This window comes from Xenia sp. Carnegie-2017, unplaced genomic scaffold, assembly GCF_021976095.1.
Source record: "Xenia sp. Carnegie-2017 unplaced genomic scaffold, XeniaSp_v1 HiC_scaffold_30, whole genome shotgun sequence".
Taxonomy (NCBI): Eukaryota; Metazoa; Cnidaria; class Anthozoa; order Malacalcyonacea; family Xeniidae; genus Xenia; species Xenia sp. Carnegie-2017.
In genome coordinates this window covers 652,579-678,660 of record NW_025813494.1, presented here as the reverse complement: position 1 = coordinate 678,660, position 26,082 = coordinate 652,579, and the positions used below count along the sequence as shown (strand labels likewise).

General features: G+C 32.7%; 2 protein-coding genes across 2 annotated transcripts; both read right to left on the bottom strand.

The window, feature by feature from the left end:
- Positions 1-520: 520 nt before the first annotated feature.
- On the bottom strand, positions 521-16,163 carry LOC124455209 (kinesin-like protein KIF18A). Its single transcript, XM_047005902.1, has 14 exons — positions 15,552-16,163; positions 13,574-13,678; positions 11,867-12,175; positions 11,464-11,561; positions 9,866-10,016; positions 8,136-8,236; positions 7,326-7,434; positions 6,151-6,207; positions 5,170-5,465; positions 4,444-4,649; positions 3,691-3,986; positions 2,574-2,727; positions 1,267-1,357; positions 521-768 (listed from the first exon to the last, which is right to left on the bottom strand). Exons 1-14 carry the CDS (start codon positions 16,071-16,073, stop codon positions 672-674), a joined length of 2,592 nt encoding a protein of 863 aa, XP_046861858.1. The 5' UTR covers positions 16,074-16,163; the 3' UTR covers positions 521-671.
- A 5,135-nt stretch (positions 16,164-21,298) lies between these two features.
- LOC124455261 lies at positions 21,299-25,927 on the bottom strand. Its single transcript, XM_047005950.1, has 11 exons — positions 25,797-25,927; positions 25,453-25,669; positions 25,322-25,365; positions 25,115-25,251; positions 24,950-25,048; positions 24,642-24,754; positions 24,410-24,520; positions 23,605-23,731; positions 22,354-22,467; positions 21,679-22,027; positions 21,299-21,426 (listed from the first exon to the last, which is right to left on the bottom strand). The coding sequence occupies exons 2-11, from the start codon at positions 25,638-25,640 to the stop codon at positions 21,299-21,301; spliced, it is 1,410 nt and encodes a 469-aa protein (XP_046861906.1). The 5' UTR covers positions 25,641-25,669; positions 25,797-25,927.
- Between the last annotated feature and the right edge of the window lie 155 nt (positions 25,928-26,082).

The following is a 26,082-nucleotide window of genomic DNA, read 5'->3' as shown; positions in this document are numbered from 1 at the left end:
TACTGTAGATGACGGTATGTTACAGTGGATAGCAGTAGATTACTGTAGATGACGATATGTTACAGTGGATGCCTTGCGCTTGTCCATTCTCCTTGAAATGTTAAAGTTTATCTTGCCACACCATTACAAGAGATGGCTTTTGGAAAGTATAGAGTGCTTAAAGTCAGCAGCAAACTTGCTAAATAATTTTTGATGTACACCGTCATTGTCACCTGTTGTATTTCAATTATTTCTGTCGTAGAAAATTCAGATAAACATCAATTTATTTGTTCTGTAACTATGAAAGATTCACCAAACGTGCTCCCTGTTTGTCCGAAAAGAATGATTCAATGCCTTAGACTCTCGGGTTTACATTTTTAAAAGTATAATTTCCGCAATTAAATATCCTGCTTTAATTAGTTTAATGTTATTATATACAGGAAATCGAAAGCTAGCATAATATAGACTGGTTTATCACCCATAGCAACCAGAGCCCTCTATAGAATAAGTTAGGGTTAGGGTTAGGGTTAGGGTTAGACAATTTTTACTGTTAAAATATTTATTCTTTCAAACCAAGTATTATATACATGTTTGCTCATAACAATACTGCAATTTTCTATCTTGTAACAATTAAAAGTAAGAGCAATCGCATTAATCGGATTAATTACTCTTACTTTTAACTCTTTTAATTTTCAATTTTCTATCTTTTGTGCATGACCAATGGATGACTCAGATCGCGATGAACACAAACGTCTTGATTGGCTAGCTGAGGATTCATGTGTGACAACCCTAAATTTTGAAATAAGTGATGGAAAATACCACAAACACTAACATCAGTCTAACTATGGACACGACGCACAGTTCTTATTATGTGTAAAAGCCTTAGGCCAAGCCCCCCACTTACCAAAATTATTACACAAAGCGATTCTGAGCGCGTCTTTTTACATGCAATCATGCTGTCAACGTTATGCATACTATTCATGAAGTTTTGAATAAAGACGTCAAGGATTTCAAAGCTTTCATTGAATTTCAAAATAGAAGTTTTTGTTTTAAACACTACGTTTTTAAAACAAGGTACCAGTAGTAATTTTAGAAGCTAATATGAAGCTATTATGTGTGAATAATTTAAGTATGATTCGTCGAATTTGAACATTGAAATTTCAAAACACTAAACCACGAATCAGTTACGTAAAAATCTTCTTTAGCTGCATGGAGCCGATTGATTCGTTGATTGACATCATAATTTAATGGCTAAAAACTAAATTCCGATGACAAAAAAGCACAAACCTTTTTGGCAACATATCTTTTCCTTTTATTCTTTGGGAATTAGAGTTCTTTAACAAAGTATTGCCACGTACTCCACGAGCATTTTCGATATCTGTTAAATCATAGAAACACGAGAATGGACATATGAACGACAAATTAATATTTTCTTCATGAATAATTTTTAAGTCTTCAATAGCCAATATAAACCTTTGTGGTCATCAAGTAATTATGAAATAGTTTGAAGAAACTTGTAAACCATATAAGTAGTTGAAAAGAAAATACCTTTTAAATAAAGCTTGCAATAGCGTTTCATGGAAGAGTTTTGTATTAAAATCATTAGCTTGGTCACAAAATCAAGGTAAAAGCTGTCTAACTGCTTTATTTGATACAATTTTGCAGAAATATGGACGTACTTAAAATAAGGAATAAAGAGGATAAAGTGCCTTTATCAAGGTCATTGAAATAACTTCCTTAAATAGATAAATTGATTTTAAGGACATTGCAATGTATTTGACATGTCGAAAATTTCATCTTTTTGGGCCTAGAAACATGTACAATTGCACCGGATGTGACGTAAAAAGGTTTTCTTTGATTATTTTTTCAAGATTGTCGTCAAATTACACATCTGCGATATCTTGAATTTGTAGGAAGATTTTTTAAGAATATTTGGGATAGCAGCTTTATTCAATATAATGAAAGCTTTATCTCCAATAAACATGTTTTCTTTTTTACGTCACATCCGGTTTGGAGTCACCTTACTTCTACGCCTCAAACACCCAAAAAGATAACAATTTCGCCCTATCAAATAACTTGCAAATGCTCTTAAAATCGATCTAACACCTAAAAAAGTTACTTCTCTGATCCTGACACGTTTTATAAACTCCAAGTGAAAATCGTTGATATGCATCAACATCATTCGAAGAAAAAGAACAACGTGATGCACTGGCGAAATAAACCCCAGAATATGGTTAATTATTTGGTAATTTATGCGATCATAACCTAAACGCATCATCATCACGCAAACGCTATTTTTATCTTTCTGCTGATAAAACATTACAGATAATAACCAAATAAACTTAAACGATTGTATCAAGGAAAGATGAGAATCAAAAATCAACGATAACAAAAGAAGCTGAACGTTATCAAATAGCTGGATAAGAAAATAATAATAGAGTTCCCTTTTAATGCATATCATTGTCATCAAATTGTTTTTTCGATGAAATGTAAATGGGAAATACCATTAATAATGCATTATTGTAAGGCAAAGAATTCGACAAATAATAAATATGTACCATGAGTCAATGACAAACAGCCAACAAATACTGTACCTGAACTTGAATTAAAATTCTGCTCTGGCTGCATGTTTTTATAACTTCCTGGGTTTGAGTTGTTGGTTTTCTCTCGAAGTGGAAGACCTACGCTCTTGTTAACTGTATTTCTTGTCTTTAACTTCGATCGTTTCATTTCAATCGTCTTATTCTCCTGGTGGATTTAAAAGAGAAAAAACGGGTGCGTGTGTGAGCTGTGTGTTTTTGATCATGTAGTTCGACGCACAAAAAAATTAGTTTAACAAATCAAAAATAATTTTGCATTTTCAGCTTAGCATAATTTTTTCTACTGTATATAGAGTTCTGTCACATATAAATATGCTTCTGAGTTCAAATGTTTAAGGACACCTCAACACGATTATAATTTTACTATTTTAAAGATCAGTACTGAATCTTCAATATTTCTGTGTTTATACATAGCTTACATAATTTAGCTGATGGTAAAATAACCATTCCTTGATTACCGTGGAGGCTCGAAAATAACGACCCGAGCTCCTATTGAAATAAGCGACCTCAAGAACCTCGCCCCCTGGGGGAGGATGGTTAGTTTCAAGTTGTTATTAAAGCATTGTTTAACTCCACTGGTTAACTCTTGATTTACGTAGTTAGAGCAGTATTTTTCAATGCGTTAGAAGTTGTTTAAGGTTTCAGTAGTTAACACAAATGTACATCAACGTTTGGATAAATGTGCAAATCAAGTAAAGCTTTTAAAAATTTTATAACGAGGGCGTTTACTTTCGAGGGTGCGGTTTCTTTCGAGGGTGTGGTTACTTTCGAGGGGGGTCACTTTCAGGGGGAAGCAACTTTCGGGGGAAGGGCTACTTTCGTGATAATTCTGTATTACTGTAATTGATAGACAAAGATAGATACACGAGCAATCACAGCTCCTTTACTTTGTCGAACTGTTAAAAGAAAGGCGACAGTTCTTCAGAATTGTATTTCAACCTTTGAACGCACAGTAAAATTAAAATTAGCCATTTCATTTTCACAAAAACTGATAGTGCATAACGAACTTAATTCTGAAGTTGTAGAGGCCTTAAATCAAATATACACAAATTTTATGATAACTAATACAGTACAAACCACATATATAGATCATTGCTACATAAAGACTTACCGATGAAGAGTCGACAGTTGCTTTTGATGCACATTCAACTCCCGAATCATGCCTATTTAACTCATTAATGAGATTAAGACGGACTGAGCATGGTGACTTTGTTTTCGACATATTTTCGTCTCTGTCAGTGTATGAAGATCCTGGTAATCCACTTTGAGGAATGACGTCACTTTCTACGCGTAGTGGAACAGTAGAGCTAAGCGTTAACGATGGCGTTCGTTCAATGTTCATTCTACGTGGTGTAAGATCAATACTGCAAACCCTTCTTTGCGATCGAGGTGAACGGCAGGGAGTTCCTGAAATTAATGGAATAATTAAGTAAGCGAATTCTTATTTATATCAACGTTTTGATAAATACAGCAGACAGTATGAAGGAAGTATTGTTAAGTTACTAACTACTATGTCTAAATAATTTTTTTGCAAAAGAATTGCGATAGTTTTAAAAACAGTAAAAAAACTTTACAGTCAACATCAAATATTTATTGAGTCATTTTTGATAGGTTAATTAACTTTGACAATAAATACAGAACACACCAGACAGCAAAAGAGTAGTTTTAGGAAAAAATTCCAAAATTGAAAAAATACGACTAAAGTAGAAAAGTTAGTAACATAAGAGAAAGACTACGATTGAGACAAACTACACAAATCTAACTTGCTGCCACTTTTTGTTATTTTAGCACAAAAAAACAAACTTCATAGGAAGATAAATTCATATGTTATTTAAATGTACCTAAATGTCAGCGGTATACTCACTTAAGTTTTCTATTGCAAAAGATATCCCGTCAGATGTTTCCCTGTTATCTAAGGTCGTCATTTGATCGGCCCATGCCACCTCTCTGTTATCCTCAACCATGTTAAGAATATTTTCATATTCTTTATCCATTTCCTCAGTGTTCATTTCAGAGGACATCAGAACGACGTGCTGCTTACGAACGCATTTTAGCAACGACTCAATCAAACTAAATAATTATAAGTAAAAACAACTGACATTATCAATAAATAATACTTTCAAAGAGAAAACCTTGATTGTTAACTTAACACATTAAAATGAAGTATAGGTAAATATATTCCGAATACTTTATGTTAGTTAAATCAACGTAAGCGAAATGACTTTTTTGTTTGCGTTTATACCAGTCATGACAGTTAACGATTATTTGAAAACGAAGGGCATCACAGCCATGACTTAACAGTTCTTCAGGAGCATGCACAAAACATATCACCTAAGTTATTGTTTAACATAGGGCTTTTAATTAAAGATAATCCATGAAGGCAATGCATTGAGTTATGGAGAGAAAACATATAAATCTATGCCTTATTAATATAAAAATTCTTATTTGAATATTTGCCTCCACATTTATTTAGAAATGTACGTCAATGACATAAACTATTTTCCTGTGAAAATTTTTTTTAAAGATGCTATACTTGACCTCGCATTAACTAAAACTCATCAAATCGATAGGCAACTGACAGCTACCGTACCGCTTTTCTATTTTCCTGTGCAATTCGTAATTTTTTATACATTTCTTGTAATACTTTGCTTCTTGCATCAATTCATCTGCCTGTATTTTATTGCGGCACGATGTCTCGTACACAGTTAAAAATGATAGCATATCCATAGAAGATTGAAGCGATTCAATAATTTTGAAATCATTCTGAGTACGACGAAGCCATTCACTGTTCTCACGAGCCTGCTCATTCAACTTTTCTCGTCGTTCTTTCAAGTGTCTTATCCGCGATTTTGTAACTGATAAACACTTTCGTACTTTTGTTTCGACCTATGAAAAATTAGCCGGTTTGATTATGTTTTTGATGCTTTTCAGTCACTTCAACACAATACCTGTCAGAAATGTAAAGTTGCGTGAAAAAATTATTCTAGTTAAGTTATTAAACTGAGTTACGATCTACTAAAAATAAGTCTTATAGCAACCCATTACTTTATAAGGTTACAATTTACATTATACATGAAACAAGGGGCACTGTAGCACTGTATAAGTTTTCTCGCAACTTGTCTGAAGTTGTACAAGGCATTGCTGTATGTGACATGTTTATCGAAAGCCAAAATCCTTGTGAGACAAGTATCATCATGACTATTTTCCACCAGGTGCAATTTTTAGTGCGTAAAAGCAGATAACGCGCCTGATTGGTAGACAATGTGTCATAATTTCTTGACCACCAACCATGTTCGAAACTTGACTTTGCGCACAGAAAATCCCCAAGATGAAACATAGGCTTTAAGCACAGTACGAACTAAGAATAAGTAAAATGTTTTGCCAAAGATTGATATGACCATTTACGGCTGTGACATACTGATTTGAAGTGCAATTTTGCTAACATATTTGTCTTTACTTTGCAAATATATATGTTTTTTTGGGAATATATTTGTAATGACATCTAGGCAGCTCGGCGATTCTCAATACATTACGTAACCGTAGCTATAGAATATGTACAATAATTTCAAACCTTGTTCATTTTCAAGTCGTCATAAGAAAGAATATTCATCCATTCCATGTTTCTTTTCTAAACAACAACACATACGTAATTATCATGACGTAATCCACGACAATAAAAAAACATTCAGAAAAACAATCACAAAATATTCATAAAAATTAAAATCTTTAAAACGAGTTATAACCAAAAGTATTACCAAAATAAAAGTTTGACAAACAAAAAGATGAAAAGATAAGGCTACGTAACTATTCAGTATTATTTATTGAAAGTCGTAGCTACAATGTTTGCGTCTTACAACGGGTCATAGATGGAACAGGATGTCAAATAATATAAATTAAAAACATTTTCAATTGTTTTTTTCTCCATAATTACTTGGGATACCGAAGGTAAGCCCGAGCTTGAAATTAGGAGTTTTTGTGTTGTCGCAAGATTACGTAATTCACGCGTGACAGACACGAAAGTCCTAGAACCAATCAAATCTTTCTTGGATTGTTTCACGCGCAAGAGTTACTAATGAGACCTGTAATGAAACATGTAAGTAAATCATCGATTTATTTATTAATGCTGTGCACCGGAGTTAAGCCAGAGCTCAGGCGTTTTTTGCCTTCCGCAGCCAGAATTTGTTCATATCCAGCAAAACCCCCGCAGCAGTTATTTGTGCTGCAAAATACTGTCAGACTTTGGTAAACGTATCAGAACGAAACCTTTTCGTATTAACGAACGATAACTATCGGCTAAATTGAAAAACCTGCATGAAATAAAACATTTTATGCATGACACAACAAAGCGTTGACACAAGATCGAAAGTAGGAGTGTATATAGAAATTTTACTTTTCGATGTTGTTTTCTTCATTGCTTTGCTTCGTGACTGTTTTTTTTGTTTTGTTTACCGAATGAGCCAAATGACATTCTTAATTATCTAAAAGAAACAACCTGAAAAGTGACTCGAAAAATTAACCAGCCAAAAGCAGATATTTGAATGATTCCCGAAGCCGGAGTTCAGAACTGACAAGACGGCTAAGCCGAAAAACAGGAGATTTCAAAGAACTATAATTTGCCAAACTTATAATATATTGTTACAAGTGAGATTACACTGCCGTCAATTTCTTTGTGCCATTTGGAAACTATTATAATACGCAAGTACAACAAAATAATTTACTGTCTTGTCGCAAGTTTTAGAAACAAACCTTTCGATGTAGTTTTTCCATCATTTCTTTCTCTAGACATTCAGTATCAAGAATATTTTTACGAATGTCACCTTTCTGATTGTACACAGATTTAATCTCACTCTTCAACCTAAAAACAAAAAAGAATCTTAAAACCTGTTTACTATAGAGCAATATTTATACAATAGAAACTCCGAAGAGCGGACACATTTGCCGCCACGAGAGATGTCCGCCAATGATAGGTCATAAATAATAAAATGTTGGCATGAACACGAAAGCAGTGTACGCTTCCGAGAGATGTCCGTAAGAAGAGGTCCGACTCTCTCAATTTATAAAACAAATGCTGTGTGAAATGTAAAAGTTTTTTTAAATATCAACAATTGCATTTGAAACAAAACACGGAGCATGCTTTGACGATTTTATGAGACATAAACGATGTTGACAAATAGAAAATGCTGCAGCAAAAGAGACTAAGACAAAAATGCGAGCCATTTTTTCTTTAAAAATTAATAAAAAAAACATTGCAAAAGAAATTCAAAAAAGTGCTTCGTACAGTAATAAAAGTAAATGATAAGTGAGCATGCTAATTGACCATGCGCACGAAAACCACGTTGGATAGCATGAAAAATTATGCATTTACTTGATCAGAATATTAATTTCTTTTACCTAACAAAACCGATAAAATTGGGTTCTTCTATGTAGATAGTACATAATTTAGCGTAAATACATAAAAAGACCCACTTCAAACAAATAATTTTAAAAGCAACATTGAATACTTTAATAATCGCTGTTGTTTATAACGGGAGATAAAATGTTCGTCAACATACGTACTTTTCAAATTCGTCTTTCCTACTCTCGTCCAAACGTCTTTTCTTCATTGGCGTAGCTTCACCCATTTCAAATTTATTTAGTCTTTCCTTTAATTGACAAACCTGCGATAAAATAATCTTTGATTAAAAATATTCAATTTGCAAGATGGCTAATAAAACATAGAAACAGTGATCTGAGATGCTACGTAACAGTTGCAGTATCAACTAGTGGTCTAAAGTGGTGAAAATAAATTATACAAATTGATTCTAAATTGAAAATGCTTTTATAAACACGCTGTTGTAAGAAATTACGAAAGAATACATAAAGTGCCTGTATCATGTTTTAGTAATTGGGCTATGTATATAATATTTCCACATTTACGGAAAAACACAATTGAAATAATAAACTGAATATATAAAACAGACTTCTTTATTACAGACATGTTTCGGCAAACTTATGCCATCATCAGTGTAAATGAATGTGTTAAAGAATGTGATACTTAAACATATAAATAGTAATTGAGATGAGGATAGTATTATAAATATTAACAATTAATTAACATATGGAAGTTGGACGATACATTAAATGGAAGAAAAAAAATATTAACATAAAATTAGATATAAACTAAAAATGGTATTAACGTGGTGAACTTGCTTATTGAGATCGGGTTTAAGTTTGTTAATGTGTAAGGCTTCTTTAATTCTGATTGTGGAAGAATAATTGTCAGTGTGGATAATTATAAAGCAGTTGTTGGTGTATTGTGATTTGCAGTTATGTGAGGAGAGAAGGTGTTTGAAGATGTGTGAGTTATTATCAGTGGAAATGTGCTCTTTCATCCTGGTAGAAATATGACGAATTGTTTCGCCAATATAGCGACTATTCAAGCCGCACAAGTAAATTGATATACCACCCGGGATTAAGATCAAAGGGAATCGAATCTTTAAAACTGTAAAGATCTTTAATTTTGCAGGGCATAAAGATTAATTTAATTTCAATGGGTAAGCACAGTATCGTTTGATCAGTACAGTTAAACGCTTTTGAGTGATTTTAAAGAAATATCCTATATAGGGAAGTTTAAAAATATCGTGTGCTGATAGTATCATTAGTTTAGCTATGTAGATAGTTCAGAGGATTTTAAACATATTGTCAATATAATTTATAATTAGAAAATTTGATCTTCGTGCATTTTTAAAAGCTTATAACCGTGTTCCCCTTTACGCACCACCCTCTAATAAGCGCCCCATTGACAAACATTGAAATGATGATAAACGTCTTCATCATCAATACAGGCATTCTACTTGAAAATGCCCCTATTCCATTACATGTTGCATTCTTTTTCTCGTATTCAAAGTCAAAGAGCATCAATTTTTTTCTGCCTCTGACTTTTTATGTTTTTGTTGTGCTGTTTTCCGTAACTAATTTTTCATGAACTCAATAGCAAAAGAGAAGCCTCCACCCGATAAACTACAAGTTCAAATATCATCAAAGTCAATAAATACACCCGGCGAGTAGCAGAATAAATGAAGTAGATCAGTTTTGTTTATCGCAAAAAAAGGGGGAGGGGAGGGGTAATCAGGTTTTTAAGAGAGTGCGAGTGTAACCACGTCATGTATCACGTGAACAAACAATCGATTTATAGACAAAGTGTAAAGTTTGAAATATAACAATAAGCTTTACACGCAAGCTGTTATACGCAATCTAAATAACTTGGTATCAGTGCTTGGTACAAATAAAGATTTTTGCTTGCATACCTCTGCCTGTAGTTCTTTTACGAGTTTTGGATACTGGCTCAAGTGAAGGTCAACACTGACTATATTTTTCACAAGACTTGATTTGATGTTCTTTGCTCTATCAGCATACTTTAAGGTGTTGTAAGTGTCTTCATACGATAACGATGAAGGACTACATAAAACGGGAATGTAGAAATGATGCTGTTTGACGAGTATCATCGGTCGTTACTTCATTTAACTAGTGTAAAAGGAACGACGATTCACGCTTTCCCTGTAAGCTGAGACAAAATTGTTGGCCTTTAAGTGATATCTATTCCTCCCAAGGAGAAAATGCAAAAAGGAAAATTGCAAAAAACCACCCTTGTAGCTACATTTACCGTAACTCACTTTCACAACACCATCACAAAACATTTCTTTAATAACAGAACTGAAACGCGTGCACTAATTGGTCTATAGCTGAGTTTGCATTGACCTGTGCAAACCGATCTGACTTCATCCAATTAAACAAATCAAAAGAATTAGCAAATCAATTGTGAATCCATATTAGAGAAAAAATTCAAAAATTTGTTTTAAATTTATCTGTTTTACATTGTTTTTATTTAATAAAAGAAAAAAGTTGTTTTTCATGTTTGCTTTTGCTTTTGAATAACTCGGAGACGTTTGTGAGAGCTCGCGAGCAGGTTCATAAAACTGTCGACCTTCGATCTCGGGCTTGCACTAAACTGCTCGAGTTCTTCCAAAAGTCTCCTTGCATTAGCCTGTGCAAACACAGTACAAACATCTTTTATTGAAAAAATAATTGAATAATTTATTTCGATCAAACTATGCCCAACGCTAATGAACTGACTGTCATACATAATCTTATTGCTTCTAACATCTTCCGCATTATTCTGATTTCTTTTTCTGAGAGTAATAGACTTCATGTAAGATTTATGAGCATAATGCAAATTAAATCTCAGGTGCCAAGAAGAATGATTAAATGAATTTTTGGCCTAGTTTAGACGTCGAACTTTACATGAACTAAATGCATTAAAGACAAAAGAAAATGAGATGAACTCCCTCATTATCTTTTGTTTTAAATGCATTTGGTTCATGTAAAGTTCAACGTCTAAACTAGGCCTTTGACACACACACAAAAAACACGAGAACAATATATATGCGCAGGTGCAAACAAAAGATGCACTTGTATATCTATACCGTATTTCCTCTAATACACGTCTAGCCTCAATTACATGCCATCCTCTAATAAGGGCCTTGTCTATTACATAAAACTGACAATAAACGCCTCCCTTTTTGCAAACGAGCATGCTAATGCGGCATTTTATATGAAAAATTACAGGAAAATAAGGCAATATAGTAATTGAATTCTTCATACAAGATCGAGCTGTTTCGAAGTTGCTTTGTTTTTACATGTCAAGCCTTGCATGAGAACTTAAGAATTTCATTCCATAATAGACGCCTCCCTCCAATACACGCCGCACCAAGCCCGTTGAAAAGTTAATAAACTTTGCGGCGTACGTATGTTAGACAAAATACGGTATACGTATGCACAGAAAAAATAAATTCTACTAGAACGTAAAAGTCAAAGACTGCTGACAATAATTGCATGCAATACTTACCTGACAGCGGCAATCATCACAGTTTTACAATTGCCTCCAAGTGAATCTTTCAAAATTCTTGTCAACTTACTATCGCGATAAGGAATGTGGGCGTTTTTCTAAAAAAGTATATCTCACATAAAACGTGGAAAAATTGAAGGTGCCATATTTTGAATTTAAAAGAAAAACTATAAGATCCTGTTAAAATCTTAACGTGAGATTTCAAAATCTTATGCGTACGAAGTGCTTTGATAAAATCTTAATTCAAATTTAAGATTTGTACTACGTAATTTAAGATCCTGTAAATCTGAATAGGAAGGTGCTAGACACTTGGCCTAAAGTTTTAACACAAGAGTTCCTGGTCACTGCAATATAAAAAGGCATTTGGTCTACTTTATTTTTACAAAAGCGTTTTATACAAAACCTTGTTCTCAGCTAAAGCATTGATGCAGTTTCCAAGAGCCAACAATGACTTATTGATGTTTGCTCCTTCGCGCATGCGTGGTCCTTTATTCTTGGTAACAGTCGCCCTTTCTGAACCAGCCAAATCAATAAGAGACATCTTTGCAACCTGAAAATCGGCTTTCAAACCAGACCCAGTCCTTTTCTGCCTCACAAACACTTGAAAAACCGCGTGAGACCTAGAGGAGGTGGCGTTGGCGTCCGTCGGATGTTGACTTCGATTTCTGTTTCCAAACTCCAACATACCAAATAATTCTTCGGCGCTTCTTGGCTATAGTGAAAATTTGTGAGGTTAGGTGCGACGAAATGTAAAAGTTGTTATAAAAAAAAATTCTACACAGGTTTATTGTCAATAAAGGAAAGACTAAGAAGACGTTCAATAGTTTCGACAACATAAGTCACAAATTAAAGAAACGTATATATCATAAATTCATGACATAAGGTACCGCTCGCGTATTTGTTAACATAATTTTGTGTATGATACGCGTATCGTTCTCGTACCATACGCGTATCGCTCTATTTTATACGCGTATGGTTTTTTGAATCTCTGACAACGGCTGATATAGTCTGTCTGCTTACAGGACAATTGCTCGATGCTAATTCACGTTAATAAACGTATATTCTATTCGTATGAATCGAATCGTATTTTAATAGAAAGCACGTTTCGTCGCGAAAAAATAAACGCCTATCATTCCCTTCCCATACACGTATCATTCTCGTTTTCATTCACGTATGCTTTTCGTATCATATGCGTTTTATACGCGTACCGTATGTTAACAAATACGCGAGCATTTTGATTTCTAGCAGCAGGCAATTCATTTGAGCGAGCATTGAGCGAATTTAAGCCACAAAGATCGCGGGCTCTTGTCCACAGCATGCTTTAAAATGCGCTTTAAACTTAAAATCATGCTGCTACAATTGCTGTAGCTGTAACTGTATTGCTAAATTAAAACACGAGACTTGGTGGACGTACGTAATTTGAGCTGATTTCTCATGAAGTGCCGCTTCTGATTTTAATAATTATTTACGTACGTAGACAAGAAAGAATAAGAATGACATCACCAAACGGGGAAATCATGTCAATCATGAAGTACACAGCACTTAATCGCTATTTGCTACTTCACACAGTACTTTTCTGTAAATTTATGCCGTTCATAATAATTGCATTTGACGAATGAAATAAATTAATTTCTTTGTAGCTATGTTTATGCATTCGCAATAATCATTTCATCCCTCGAAAAGTTTCTTGTGAAGTCAAAAAATCACGTATGGACGATTACATGACAGTTAAAGACAAAATCATGAAGTTAATTGCATGAAAAACAAATATATCGTAAGTTGGATGGGCCAGTTGCCATTAAATAGCTTGAATTGTGCAAATAAAAGAGAGTGAGGATATTTGAAATGTTTCATAATGTATGTATAAATTATTGTAATGTATGTATAATTTATGTACGTATAAATCATGCTATATAAACTGAAATAGACTTTTTTGTGGTTATATATTTAAAAGTCGTTTTAAAAAGAGCAAATACCACGGTGGATGGTCAAATTAATAACGTAATAGTTCTAGTTTTAAACAGTTCTTTTAAGAACTATCGCGTTATTACGTATTTTGACCATTCACTGTAATATTTGCTCTTTTTAAAACAATTTTTATACAAACTACCTGATGGAGTGTGAGATTATTCACGCAAACCCCTTTTTGTGGATCTTCTCTTATTGCAAGATCTTTACCAGCCATTAACAAATCTCTGATTGTTTCATTGTAGACCTGCAAACAGGCAAGATAAAAATGAATATAAAGCAAACATTCACACGAATAATAACTAGGTTATTCAATTCAAACTCTATCGACAAATATTAATAAGCAAATAATGCTGATGATCTAAAATTAACATAGCAGAACCAAACTCACAGAAGTATTTAAAAGTAGTACTTAAGAACTGCGAAAGCAAATTAATATAATCCCACAGTTTCCATGCACCATTTCCCTTCAATTTAAAGCACTGGAAAATATTTCTTATATTGTTCAATTTTATATTGTTTTAATTTAAAAAGTATGAGAAATGTAAGACATGTAATTGTAACATTCCTGAAATAAGCAACTTAGATGATGTTATAGGATCTTGTAGGATACAATGGCAAGATTATATGAAAGATCCTAATAGGATCCTGTATAGGATCTTACGTAAGATCTTACTAAGGGGGTGTTTACATGAATCCGGAATGACTTTCAATCCCGATCGAAACGTGATGTCAATCCGTGTTTACATGAAACTAATTGTTGTTTTTCTTCGCACTCATTTTAACCCATTTAGCCTCTTTATTTGCTTACGAGCTTCAATTTGCCGGAAGACAATACCCATGCCACATGCGTGCTTCGTCATTAATCACAATATCATTCCAGAATGAAACTCAATTCGCGTTTACATGAGATAACAAGTAAATTTCGATCCGGAATGAAACTAGGAATGAACTCGATCCGGATCGAGTTGTGACTCATTCCGGATTCATGTTAACATGCAATAGGATTTCATTTAAAGTGGAATGAGTTCATTCCGGATCGAAACTCATTCCGGATTCATGTAAACACCCCCTAAGAGCCTTTTAAGATCTTAGTTAAGATTTCTACCAGGGTCTTCAGTCATTCCTATTATCATTTTTATGTCAAATACATTTAATTAGCAAATTCCCACATGGTGTCAGGGAACTTCTTGGTATAGTAGAACAATCAACTTTTTAAGATACACTGAATGAAACTTTGGCCTCTGTAAAATCAGATTACTTCTCAAGAGAAGAGTTTATTATGTTCAAAATAGCTACTAAAAGACTTGATAAGAATCACAGGCGATGAGGCAATGAAATCTTAATGTCGTATCACATGCATTTGCATCTCAAAAAATTCGAATATTTTTTCTGAGCATTGATGATGTTCACAATACTTTCATTATTTCATATGTATCGGCATATATAGTAGTGGCATCCATTTATGGAGACTAATGCCCAGCTAATGTATTACCATTGTTCGTTTATCATTCATATTCTGCATATAGCTAGATTTTGTACATTTTTAAATTTACGAGAGGCAACTATACATGAGTTAGTAGTACCCCTTATCTCAATTGTATAGCAAAACCTTTAATAAAAGCAGCAATGATTTTGATTGTAGATAGGCTAAAGAACCCTTGGTATATTGTTATTGAGTTAAGTATGTAGCTGGTGCTCATCCGTAATTATATAGTGACTATTTGGTGTGATTATTAGGGTACCTAAAAGCAAAAACAGTCTTAAGGCCTGGTGTGCTTTTCTTAATAACATCAGGGTTTGTACAAAACTTATCTGAAATATTTTACTGTGTATTTTGTTTTTCTGAATATAATTACAATAATAACTATTTACTATTAAAAAAAGATGACTGTATGCAACACACGAAGCAGTTTTTATTCCAGTTTATGAGTTATCATGTGTGCTGTTAAAAGTAGGTTACGAGCAAGATCAATTTATCTTTTATAACAAGAGAAATGTTGTCTAAAGGCGTTGTATTTATAGCTCACCGTAAGTTGACCACAAGCAACAAATGGTTGTTTACAAATAGTCAAAGCTGTCATTAAATTGATTAGTAAATCTTATTTACCAAATTTTACCTCAAGGTAGGACACAGCTACTTCACATGTTTTCTCAATTTTCATTTCATCAATTCTTTTGTACAAATCCATCATAGTTAAAAACATGACTCCAGGAGTTTTATCATTACCAAGCATTGTGTGAGTTTTGCCAGCTCCCGTAGCACCATATGCAAACACAGTACAATTGTATCCATTAAGAACTCCGTCGATTATCGTCTTTGTCGTATGATTGAATATTTCTTCATTGTTCGATCTCTCATCGAAGACACGATCAAATATAAACCGCAAGTCTTTCACCCTCTTTTCAAGTATATTACTTCGCCGACGTGTTCTCGCATTTGGTATAAAACTGCTCGCATCGTAGTCTTCGTGAGGATCGAAAACCACAACACGATCGTCCATGGGACGAACAACATTTGTATGATTCCCAACTAACTCCATCGAGTTCAATGGTCGCACTCGCACAACAACTTTGACATTACTGCTTTTACCAATTTCATTCGTAGTATTAGACAGTTTACGCTTTCTACTGGGACACATATTTGAAACCTTTGCTAACCATCTTTATCGATTCTTTATTTTTCCGCGACAGGTTGTATAATTATTTCAGGAATTTCGTTTTCACGTTGATCGAACTGATGGCACCACAAAATTAAAATTTTGAAAGAAACGGTTCTTGGCGAAGAGCGCTTTGATTGGCCAAAATTAAAGTCGCAAAATGATATATTTATGAATACTTGATATAAATACGAACGAAAATGATTTAGTCTTTTGGCGAAAAAGGGGACATCTTGACAAATTGGCGATTTTATCCTGAGTTCACTCCTTTATCACAACTCCTTTAGATAGTTTAAGAACATTTTCACGCCATGTATTTCATATGACGAAAATTTTATCTTTATTTGGTCTGTTAGGGACTCCACAATGGATATGATGTAAATGGAAAATCATATTTGCAAGATAAAGCTTTTATTACACAAGCTATAGCAAAAAAAGTATTGCAAATCTTCTTAAAAAACAGCAATAAAAATTCCATTGGTACATATGTGTGTAATTTGACGACATCATCTGACTCTGAGCAAATAATGGAAATAAAATTGTTAGGGCGCTATTTTTTACGAGTCGGTGCACTCACTTCTGCCTGAAACTTCCTGAAATAAACTGCAAACAATGTGTGGTGGTCAAAAGTATTTTTAAACTTATGAGATAATTAGTGAAATATAGATTTCTTGCCGATAGCATTTTGCAATATTGACATAAGAATTAGCAAATGAACATTAGAAAAAGAGAAGAGTAACTAAATCGCAAGGGCGGTGGAACATCGATAATTGGGAGGGGGGTAGTATTTAAATATGCATGTTGTAATTATTGCTTTCTATCGAAATCAATTGTGTTACGGATTATTTCATATGAATATTTGAATACAGCCCCATCCCCAATTATCAATGTTCCCCCGTCTTTGCATGCTAATTCGCACTACAACATTTAGAAAAGAGGAAGGCACTTCTTACTACAACATTAAGAAAAGAGGAAAGTACCTCGCACTTCAACATTAGAAAAAGAGGAAAGTACCTCGCACCACAAAATTAGGAAAAGAGGAAAGTACCTCGCACTACAACATTACGAAAAGAGGAAAGTACCTCGCACTACAACATTACGAAAAGAGGAAGGTACCTCGCACTACAACATTAAGAAAAGAGTGTACCTCACACTACAACATTAAGAAAAGAGGAAAGTACCTCGCACTACAAAATTAGGAAAAGAGGAAAGTACCTCGCACTACAACATTAGGAAAAGAGAAAAGTACCTCACACTACAACATTAAGAAAAGAGGAAGGTACCTCACACTACAACATTAAGAAAAGAGTACCTTGCACTACAACATTAAGAAAAGAGAAAAGTACCTCGCACAACAACATTAAGAAAAGAGGAAAGTACCTCACACTACAACATTAGGAAAAGAGGAAAGTACCTCGCACTACAACAGTAAGAAGAGAGAGAAGTACCTCGCACTACAACATCAACAAGATAAGGATACACTATTTTGCTTAAAGGACACATGCAAGCTAGAAGACAACTTTATTTTATTGTAATGCCTATAGCGTGAAAATAAGACGTACCAAGTTTCAAAGTCGTCCGCGAAATATTTAAAAAGATATTTAGGGTTATAATCGGTAAAAACACGATATTCGATGACCATTGCTAAAACGCTATAGTCTTTTGCATAAAAAAGTGTAAAAATGCAAAGACTATAGTCTTTTGCGTTAAAAAGTGTAAAAATGCAAAACTATAGTCTTTTGCGTAAAAAAGTGTAAAAATTCAAAGTGTGAAGAAGTGTGTAAAAATGCAAAGACTATAGTCTTTTGCGTAAAAAAGTGTAAAAATGCAAAGACTATAGTCTTTTTCATAAAAAAGTGTAAAAATGCAAAGACTATAGTCTTTTTCATAAAAAAGTGTAAAATGCAAAGACTATTTCTTTAATAAAAGTAAAACAAAGAACAAGTCTTTTCATAAAAAGTGTAAAATCCTAAGAATTTATCTTTAAGTAAAAATAAAAAATCCAAAGACTATAGTCTTTTTTTTAAAAAGTCAAAAAATCAAAGGCAGAATCTCTTTTATAAAAAGTGTAAAATCAAAGACTATAGTCTTTTTCATAAAAAAAGTAAAATGAGACCGATCTTTCATAAAAGTTAAAAATCTAAAGACTATAGTCTTTAATAAAAAGATGAAGAAATCAAAGACTATAGTCTTTTTTAAAATGTAAAACTCAGACCTAGTCTTTTAAGTAAAGATAAAAATCTAAAGATAAGTCTTTCATAAAAGTATAAAATCTAAGACTAGTCTTTGCGTAAAAGTGTAAAATCAAAAGAGATAGTCTTTTCATAAAAGTCATAAAATCTAAGACTATGAGTCTTTTTCATAAAAAGTGTAAAATCACAAAGACTATAGATCTTTCATAAAAGTCAAAATCACAAGAGACTATAGTCTTTTGCGTAAAAGGTTAAAATCTAAGAGACTATAGTCTTTTTCATAAAGAATAATAACAAAGACTATGGATCTTTTCATAAAAAGTCTAAAATCTAAAACTATAGTCTTTTTTCAAAAGTAAAAAAATCAAAGACTATAGTCTTTAAATAAGAATAAAATCTAAAGACTATAGTCTTTTGCGTAAAAATAAAATCAAGACTATAGTCTTTTTTCATAAAAAGGTAAAAATCAGAACTATAGTCTTTTTCATAAAAAGTGTAAAATGAAAAGACTATAGTCTTTTTGAAAAGTCATCTAAAGACTATAGTCTTTCATAAAAGTTAAAAATCTAGGAATATAGTCTTTACATAAAGGTATAAAGAAATCTAAAGATTATAGTCTTTTCATAAAAAAGTAATAAATCTAAAGACTATAGTCTTTTCATAAAGTAAAATCACAAAGACTGAGTCTTTTCATAAAAAATAATAAAATCAAGACCATGGTCTTTTTCATAAAAGGGAATAAAATCTTAAAGACTATAGTCTTTCATAAAAGATCAACTTTAAGACTAGTCTTTTTTTCATAAAAAGTCATAAAATAAAGACCTAGTCTTTCATAATGAAATCAAAGACTAAGATCTTTTAAAAAGTCATAAAATCTAAGACCTGGTCTTTCATAAAAAAGCAAATCCTAAGACAGTTTTCATAAAAATTAATAAAAAAAGACTAAGTCTTTAATTATAAAAGTATAAAATCTAAGACCACTAAAAAAGGGTGTCATTTCTTGGTGTTACTTAACTTCAAAGATCATTTTTATCAGCTTTCATAAAAGTATAAAAAATCAAAGACTATAGTCTTTTTCTAAAAAGTATAAAATTCAAGAGACTATAGTCTTTAAAAAAGTCATAAATCAAAGACTATAGTCTTTTAAAAATGCAAAAATCAAAACTAAGTCTTTTTCATAAAAAAGAGTAATAAAATCAAGACCTAAGTCTTTTTATAAAAAATAAAATCAAAGATATAGTCTTTTCATAAAAAGTGTAAAATCTAAAGAGACCTGGATCTTTTCATAAAAAGTGTTAAAATACAAAGAGACTATAGTCTTTTCATAAAGAGTAAAAATCAAAGACTGGATTTTCATAAAAGTCAAAAAATAAGAGATATAGTCTTTGGCAGTAAAGAATCATCTGAGATATAGTCTTTTTCATAAAAAGGTCAAAAAATGCAAAAGACTAGTTTTTCATAAAAGAGATAAAAAAACACAAGACTATAGTCTTTAGCGTAAAAAGTATAAAATCAAAGAACATTATACTTACTTTAAAAGGATAGGATACACTATTAGTACTTACTTTAAAAAAGAGTATTTGGATCTTTCATAAAAAAGAGAAAAAATCTAGTGTCTTTGCGATAAAAGTATAAAATTCCGAAGACTATAGTCTTTGCCCTAAAAAAGTATAAAAATCAAAGACTATAGTCTTTTAAATCTTAAGATAATAAAAATTAAAAACTATAGTCTTTTTCATAAAGGGTGTAAAAATCACAAGATCCTGGTCTTTTCTAAAAAGATAAAAATCAAAGACTATAGTCTTTCAACAAAAAGTGTAAAAATTCAAAGACTATAGTCTTTTGTAAAAATGTAAAATCACAAAGACTATAGTCTTTCATAAAAAAAAGTGTAAAAATCTAAGACCTCATCTTTTTTGTAAAAAGTCAGGATATAGTCTTTGCGTAAAAGAAAAAATGCAAAGACTATAGTCTTTTGCGTAAAAGAATAAAAAATGCAAGATAAGATCTTATTGCTTAAAAGAGTAAAATAAAGACTATAGTCTTTTGCATAAAAAAGTGTAAATATGCAAAGACTATAGTCTTTTTTATAAAAAAGTGTAAAAATGCAAAGACTATAGTCTTTTGCGTTAAAAAGTCTAAAAATTCAAAGACTATAGTCTTCTGCGTATATTGTAGTGCGAGGTACTTTCCTCTTTTCTTAATGTTGAAGCCAAACAGAAACGTGAGCTGCGGAAATCAAGAGCAGCCAGTGCTTCAACATCAGATGCCTCTCTGGTTTGCCCTTCGTGTTCGAGAACATTCCGTGCCAAGATTGGGCTTATGAGCCACCTCAGAACTCACCGTACCCAGTCTTCTAGTACTTGAGTTAACTTGTCATGGTCATCATCGCTTGCGATGGACGAACAACGTTGTAATTCAGTTTACCGGTCAATGCAGGAACACTTGTTTCATCTAGTTTCATATACGCCTTCATTGCATCACGAATTTTCATCTGCATAACTAACTGATTACCAAGATTTGAAATAAAAATTTTCTGTGTTAAAATTCACAAATGAGTATCACACATCAATAAAATCATAATAGTTTCAAAAAATATTCAATTTTTTTTCCTTAAAAGTAGTTACGAGGTGTTCTCAGAAGAAAAGATTTGAGAAAGAGATTGAATTTTTATAGTACGTCAAGTACAATTTAAGTAAATTTCAAAAACAAATTCAAAGGTAGCTACGTACTTCAACAGTGTACTCGGCATTCGTCTCACTGAGAGACTGGGAACGAACAATTAATTCAAATGTTTGTTGAAGAACTAATGTATTCCTTCCACACTACAAGAAAAGCGATCATTTTTTAAATATAATAAAAAATGTGTTAGTATATGCTAGACTATTTGGGTATATATAGTTCTATAGTTAGTAGGTAAAGTATTTCATGAAAACGAATGTCAGTCACTTCCAAGTCGATAGCAGAAAACTGATAAATGATTTTTGCCAGACTTACCACACGGCTAAAAAGTCTTCACGCTTCAAAATACAGTGAATGACTTTTAGGTTCATGTCTGTCATAGAGATGAATCAATTCACTGATCTCTTCAGCAGCTTCATCGTACTTTCCATCACGATAACTGTACACAAAAAGAAGCATAACTGTACACAAAAAGACGCATAACTGTACACATAAAGATACATAACTGTACACAAAAAGATACATAACTGTACACATAAAACATACCAAAAAAATCGATGAAACTCGACGGATAACAAACGGAGGAGTTAAGCAAAATTGAAGACTTTGTATTCGCATCTGATACGACCAAAAAACAATCATGTTTGTCATTCTCGTCTTGTAAATAAAACTTGATCAAGTCAATAGTTTCATCGCCATTAACATCGGCAAACGTTGAGAGTCAAATTGCAACGAAGATAACGGTTCACCATTTTCCAAATTCAGGACATCAATTCCTCTGCTGTGCTTAATAACAACCGAATTCAATTCACTAGACGCGGTCTTATTTTCAATAGTTCCACCATTTCCAACAAAGTTCATAAACACTTCTGTTTTTGTCCTTTTCCTTTTCTTTGGTTTGGCTGTTGTAAACTCTGCCAAAGTTATACTAGTTTCAGAGGGATGGGTCCAAAAGAAAGGAAGATGGTCGAGAAACGAATCGCTGTATTTTGTCCAGTAAACTTCGCCACGATGAGCAGCTTTCTTTCGCAGTTGAAGTTTGAAATGTGAAGTTCGGTGATCCTATAATGGAAACACAAAATAGCACAATAACCATAAACCATTACACTAAAACACTGGCGTAGCCATGGGAGTAGTCAGCCCGCTTATTTACTCCTCGTGTTTTAATTTATCTGTGTTCACTTGTTATGAAAACAACAGATTTCTGAAGAAATGAACAAAGATAATGTTTAGAAATTTACGCAGCAAGACTAAAACTTGCTGGCTACGTCACTGAACTAAGGTCTATTTAACTATGAGTTTATGAGATCAAGTGCTTATAACCATTTTCCATGATGAAGAGTGGTTGGGTGATATTTTAACAGAAAAAGCTACTTTATTACACCCACCTGATGAGATTCTTTACTTGTTTCCAAGTCTCCAGGTTCGTGTTTCCACACCACTTTTCCAGAATTTCCATTTAATGCATAAGTAGTAAAATGACCAATGTATTTTGTCAAATTCTAGGGATGTTAGTGAACATGTTACATTTACTTCCACGCAAGAAACGCTTTGAACAGTTGAAATGAAAGATATGGGTTTATGGATAAAGATTCTCAACTAAAATGCATTGCAATATCACAAACGAGTGGATGCCGTTGGCAAACTTTTATCATAATCTAAAGTTTAGGAAATGAACTCAAAACGAGTGGATGCCGTTGGCAAAACTTTTTCATAATCTAAAGTTTAGGAAATGAACTCACAAACGAGTGGATGCCGTTGGCAAAACTTTTTTTCATAATCTAAAGTTTAGGAAATGAACTCACAAACGAGTGGATGCCGTTGGCAAAACTTTTTTTCATAATCTAAAGTTTAGGAAATGAACTCACAAACGAGTGGATGCCGTTGGCAAAACTTTTTATCCTAACCTAAAGTTTAGGAAATGAAGCAAAATCATTATGCTGCCCATTGATACAGTTGTGTGAAATTGAATGCTTCTGTTCGTCCATTCGGCGTTTCTTTGTTATTGTTTCTCATTAAGAGGCAATTTTTTAAACACTTACAAACTCAAGGACTGATGTTCTTCATATTACAGCAATTAATTGTGCAACTCAATCCCAGTCCAAACAATGTTTTAACATGTCATGTCAGCAGTGTTGCCAGGTCGTGAAAAAAGTTCACAGAGTGGTGAACTTTTTTTTCTCTTCATGAACATTTCATGAACATTAAAAGTTTGTGAACTTTTTGTGAACTTTTCTAAATATTACGCATTTTTGTATTTTCATCATTTTCATAAAGAATGCATAGATAAATCATAGTTCAATGAAACAAAAATCTTCATAGCTCGACAGTTCTTTCAAAACAACGACGATTTTGAGATAATCCGATGTTTTGCGAATACTTCCAAAAGTTTTCGAAAATTTCCGATGTTTTCCGAAAATGTCCGAGTTAATCCGCTAACTTCCGATCTTAAAAATTAGTTGTAATATGAACTTTTTGCCATTTTTGTGAACTTTTGACGCAAGCGAGCATGAATATTTTAAAATTTCGTCTGGCAACACTGCATGTCAGCCATGAAATCTTTCATTGTAAACATTTACAATGTGTTCAGCAAGAAAATCCATCATCAAACAGATTACAGACATGCTGCATGAACTTACAGGATTGATATCATGATGAAGTCCATCATTATTAATGTTCTCGGGTTCAACACCAGCTTGTTCATTACTGATTTCCTCAGGAGTTTTGTTTGATGTAACCTGTGTACTTTGAGGGTGATGATGATTTCTTGAATGTAAATAATACAATTATTAAGCATTTCTCATGAAGCTTTTCTTAACAATAAATCAAAGAATAGTACAAAGTTTCAAAAAAAGATCATTTGAATTTGAATCAACCATACTTTTCTCCTGTCGCAGGAGATCAGGAAGCATGGACCCAAATTGGGATTTTTATTACAAATTTAAATGCTTGATATCCTTCACAATATAACTCTTTCATTGACTGTTTCAAACCATCCATGACAGGGCTGGGCTTTATGGCAAAAAAGGATTATCTGTTTTCCTTGTCTCGGTTACCGTTGAATAAATAATTAGGTCAAGACTTCAAAGTTCTTACAATGATAAACATTAATAAGCAAAGCCATATGTATGGCTGAAATTGAACCCCACTTCCAAATCTTATGTTTTGAAAGTGTAGAATGTTTTGGAACAATATGTTTCATGTTTATTTAAACGAGACAACATCATCTAGTATACACAACAGAACACAAATTTTCTAATACATCAAAAATGTCAAACTAAGGAAAAATGAATACAGTCAGACACATACCATTCTCATTTTAATTTCTTCACACATAACAATAGTATAGAGCAAGTAAAAAAAAATATTGCAGAGTGTAGTCATAATAGTCAAAGAAAACCAAGACAAAACATTTATTGCATCATTTGATATAAATCAACTTACATTTTCACATCACTGGATGAATGACCAGAAAGATGAAGGACGCCACTTATTATTACAAGCCCATCATCAAATGGGGTTTCATCACCGGAACAAATTTTTACAGCCATCTCTCTAATTAAAATAAATCAAAACTATCAAAATCATTTCAAAAATACTCCAAAGAAGTGCAACAATGATTGACTGGAGTCACATCATCTTATTTCGATCAAAATACTGAATAATCAACACTTACGTAAATTGTAAGTTTGAATGAAGGCTTAATGTCATTGGTCTGGATTTCCATAATATTTTCAAATCATGAGATAATAATGTAACAGACCAGTCATTCCATACAATAGCCAAAACCTGTCACAAATTTGCAATGTTGATAAGTGAGACAACAACTTTCTTAAAGAGTCTCAAGAAAAACCTCAACACCAATTTCCTCTAAATTTCAATATCAAAAATTCACATACAAATTTCCATTTTTTTGCTACTCAGTTTGGTATTCTGTTTCAAATTTCACCAAATGTATAAATTACCAGTTGCTCATTTATGTACCTGAGGGCAAATGCTATTTCTATGAGACAGACAGCCAGAGTTCATTGCAATAGGATGTAACACTTCAGTCTTGTTCATTTTATTAAAATGAAACATAGCCTATGTAAAAGATATTGATTTTATTGCTCATTCGACATTTACTTCATATAAACCAAAAAGAAAAACCTTTTGGTGAAGATGAAAGAGCACAGGACTGGAGTAATTTTTGTTTTCTTTCATTTCGGAAGCATCATGTTCATCACCAAAGTCTTCCGAATGAAATGAAAACATTTTTACTCCTCTAGCAGATACAATGATGATTTCTGTGAGAAAAAAATAATAAAAACAAGTACAATAAAATGTAACAGAGAGCCTTTCGGAATATAGAGTTACCTTTAAGACCGTTTCCATCAAAATCAACTATCAATGGTGGAACCCTAAAGAGATAAAATAAAACATTCACAAAGCTTTAAAAACTGATGAAAATAAAACTGACACTGAAAATGAGTGATATCTAATAGTACTTGATAGATTGCTCGGCAGATTCAGGTTCTTTTAGCTGCCATATAGGCATGAGTTGAAAACCGTCTTGCAGTCGAAACAAGTACATAGCGACAAGCGAGCTGATAACAACAGCAACATCGATGGGACGAATAGCTTTTATGATTCCCATTAACTTGTTTCTTACTTCGAAAGTACTATCTGGTTCCATTTCAATAACACGTTTTGAAACTTTAACTCCTAATAAAAAAGAAAGTAACTGTCAGATATAAAGTAAAAGATACCGTATTGCAAGCAAATGCTCAAAAAATTAAAAAGAACTTGGAGTTGTTAGTTTGAGAAATAATTGTAAGAAAACATAACTCACAGGCTAGCATTCACTCCGTCATTTTGCATAAAACATTTCAGGGCAGCAATATGTAATTAAGTGTTCATCCTCAAAATAACCATTTGTTGGTTTTGCCATCTATTGTCTTGTACAAGAAAATAAAATTAAAGAACACCGCCATTTTGAGATAGAGCTAATTAAAATTGATTGTTCTTCAAAAAGTCAAAACACGTTTGACCAATCAAAACAAGAGATTCTATCGCATTTTATTGGTCAATAAGACCACAAACGGCTTATAATTGGTGAAATCTTATGCACAATATTT

Excerpts from the sequence above, each read along its gene's own strand:
- LOC124455209 (XM_047005902.1), bottom strand. The coding sequence starts at position 16,073 with ATGTGTCCCAGTAGAAAGCGTAAACTGTCTAATACTACGAATGAAATT. Across the intron at positions 13,679-15,551 it reads TAGCTGTGTCCTACCTTGAG|GTCTACAATGAAACAATCAG; the intron begins GTAAAATTTGGT and ends GCCTGTTTGCAG. Across the intron at positions 2,728-3,690 it reads CAACTGTCGACTCTTCATCG|GAGAATAAGACGATTGAAAT; the intron begins GTAAGTCTTTAT and ends TAAATCCACCAG.
- LOC124455261 (XM_047005950.1), bottom strand. The coding sequence starts at position 25,640 with ATGGAACCAGATAGTACTTTCGAAGTAAGAAACAAGTTAATGGGAATC. Across the intron at positions 23,732-24,409 it reads TCATCCAGTGATGTGAAAAT|AAATCATCATCACCCTCAAA; the intron begins GTAAGTTGATTT and ends TTTACATTCAAG. Across the intron at positions 22,468-23,604 it reads TTCATCATGATATCAATCCT|AATTTGACAAAATACATTGG; the intron begins GTAAGTTCATGC and ends TAACATCCCTAG.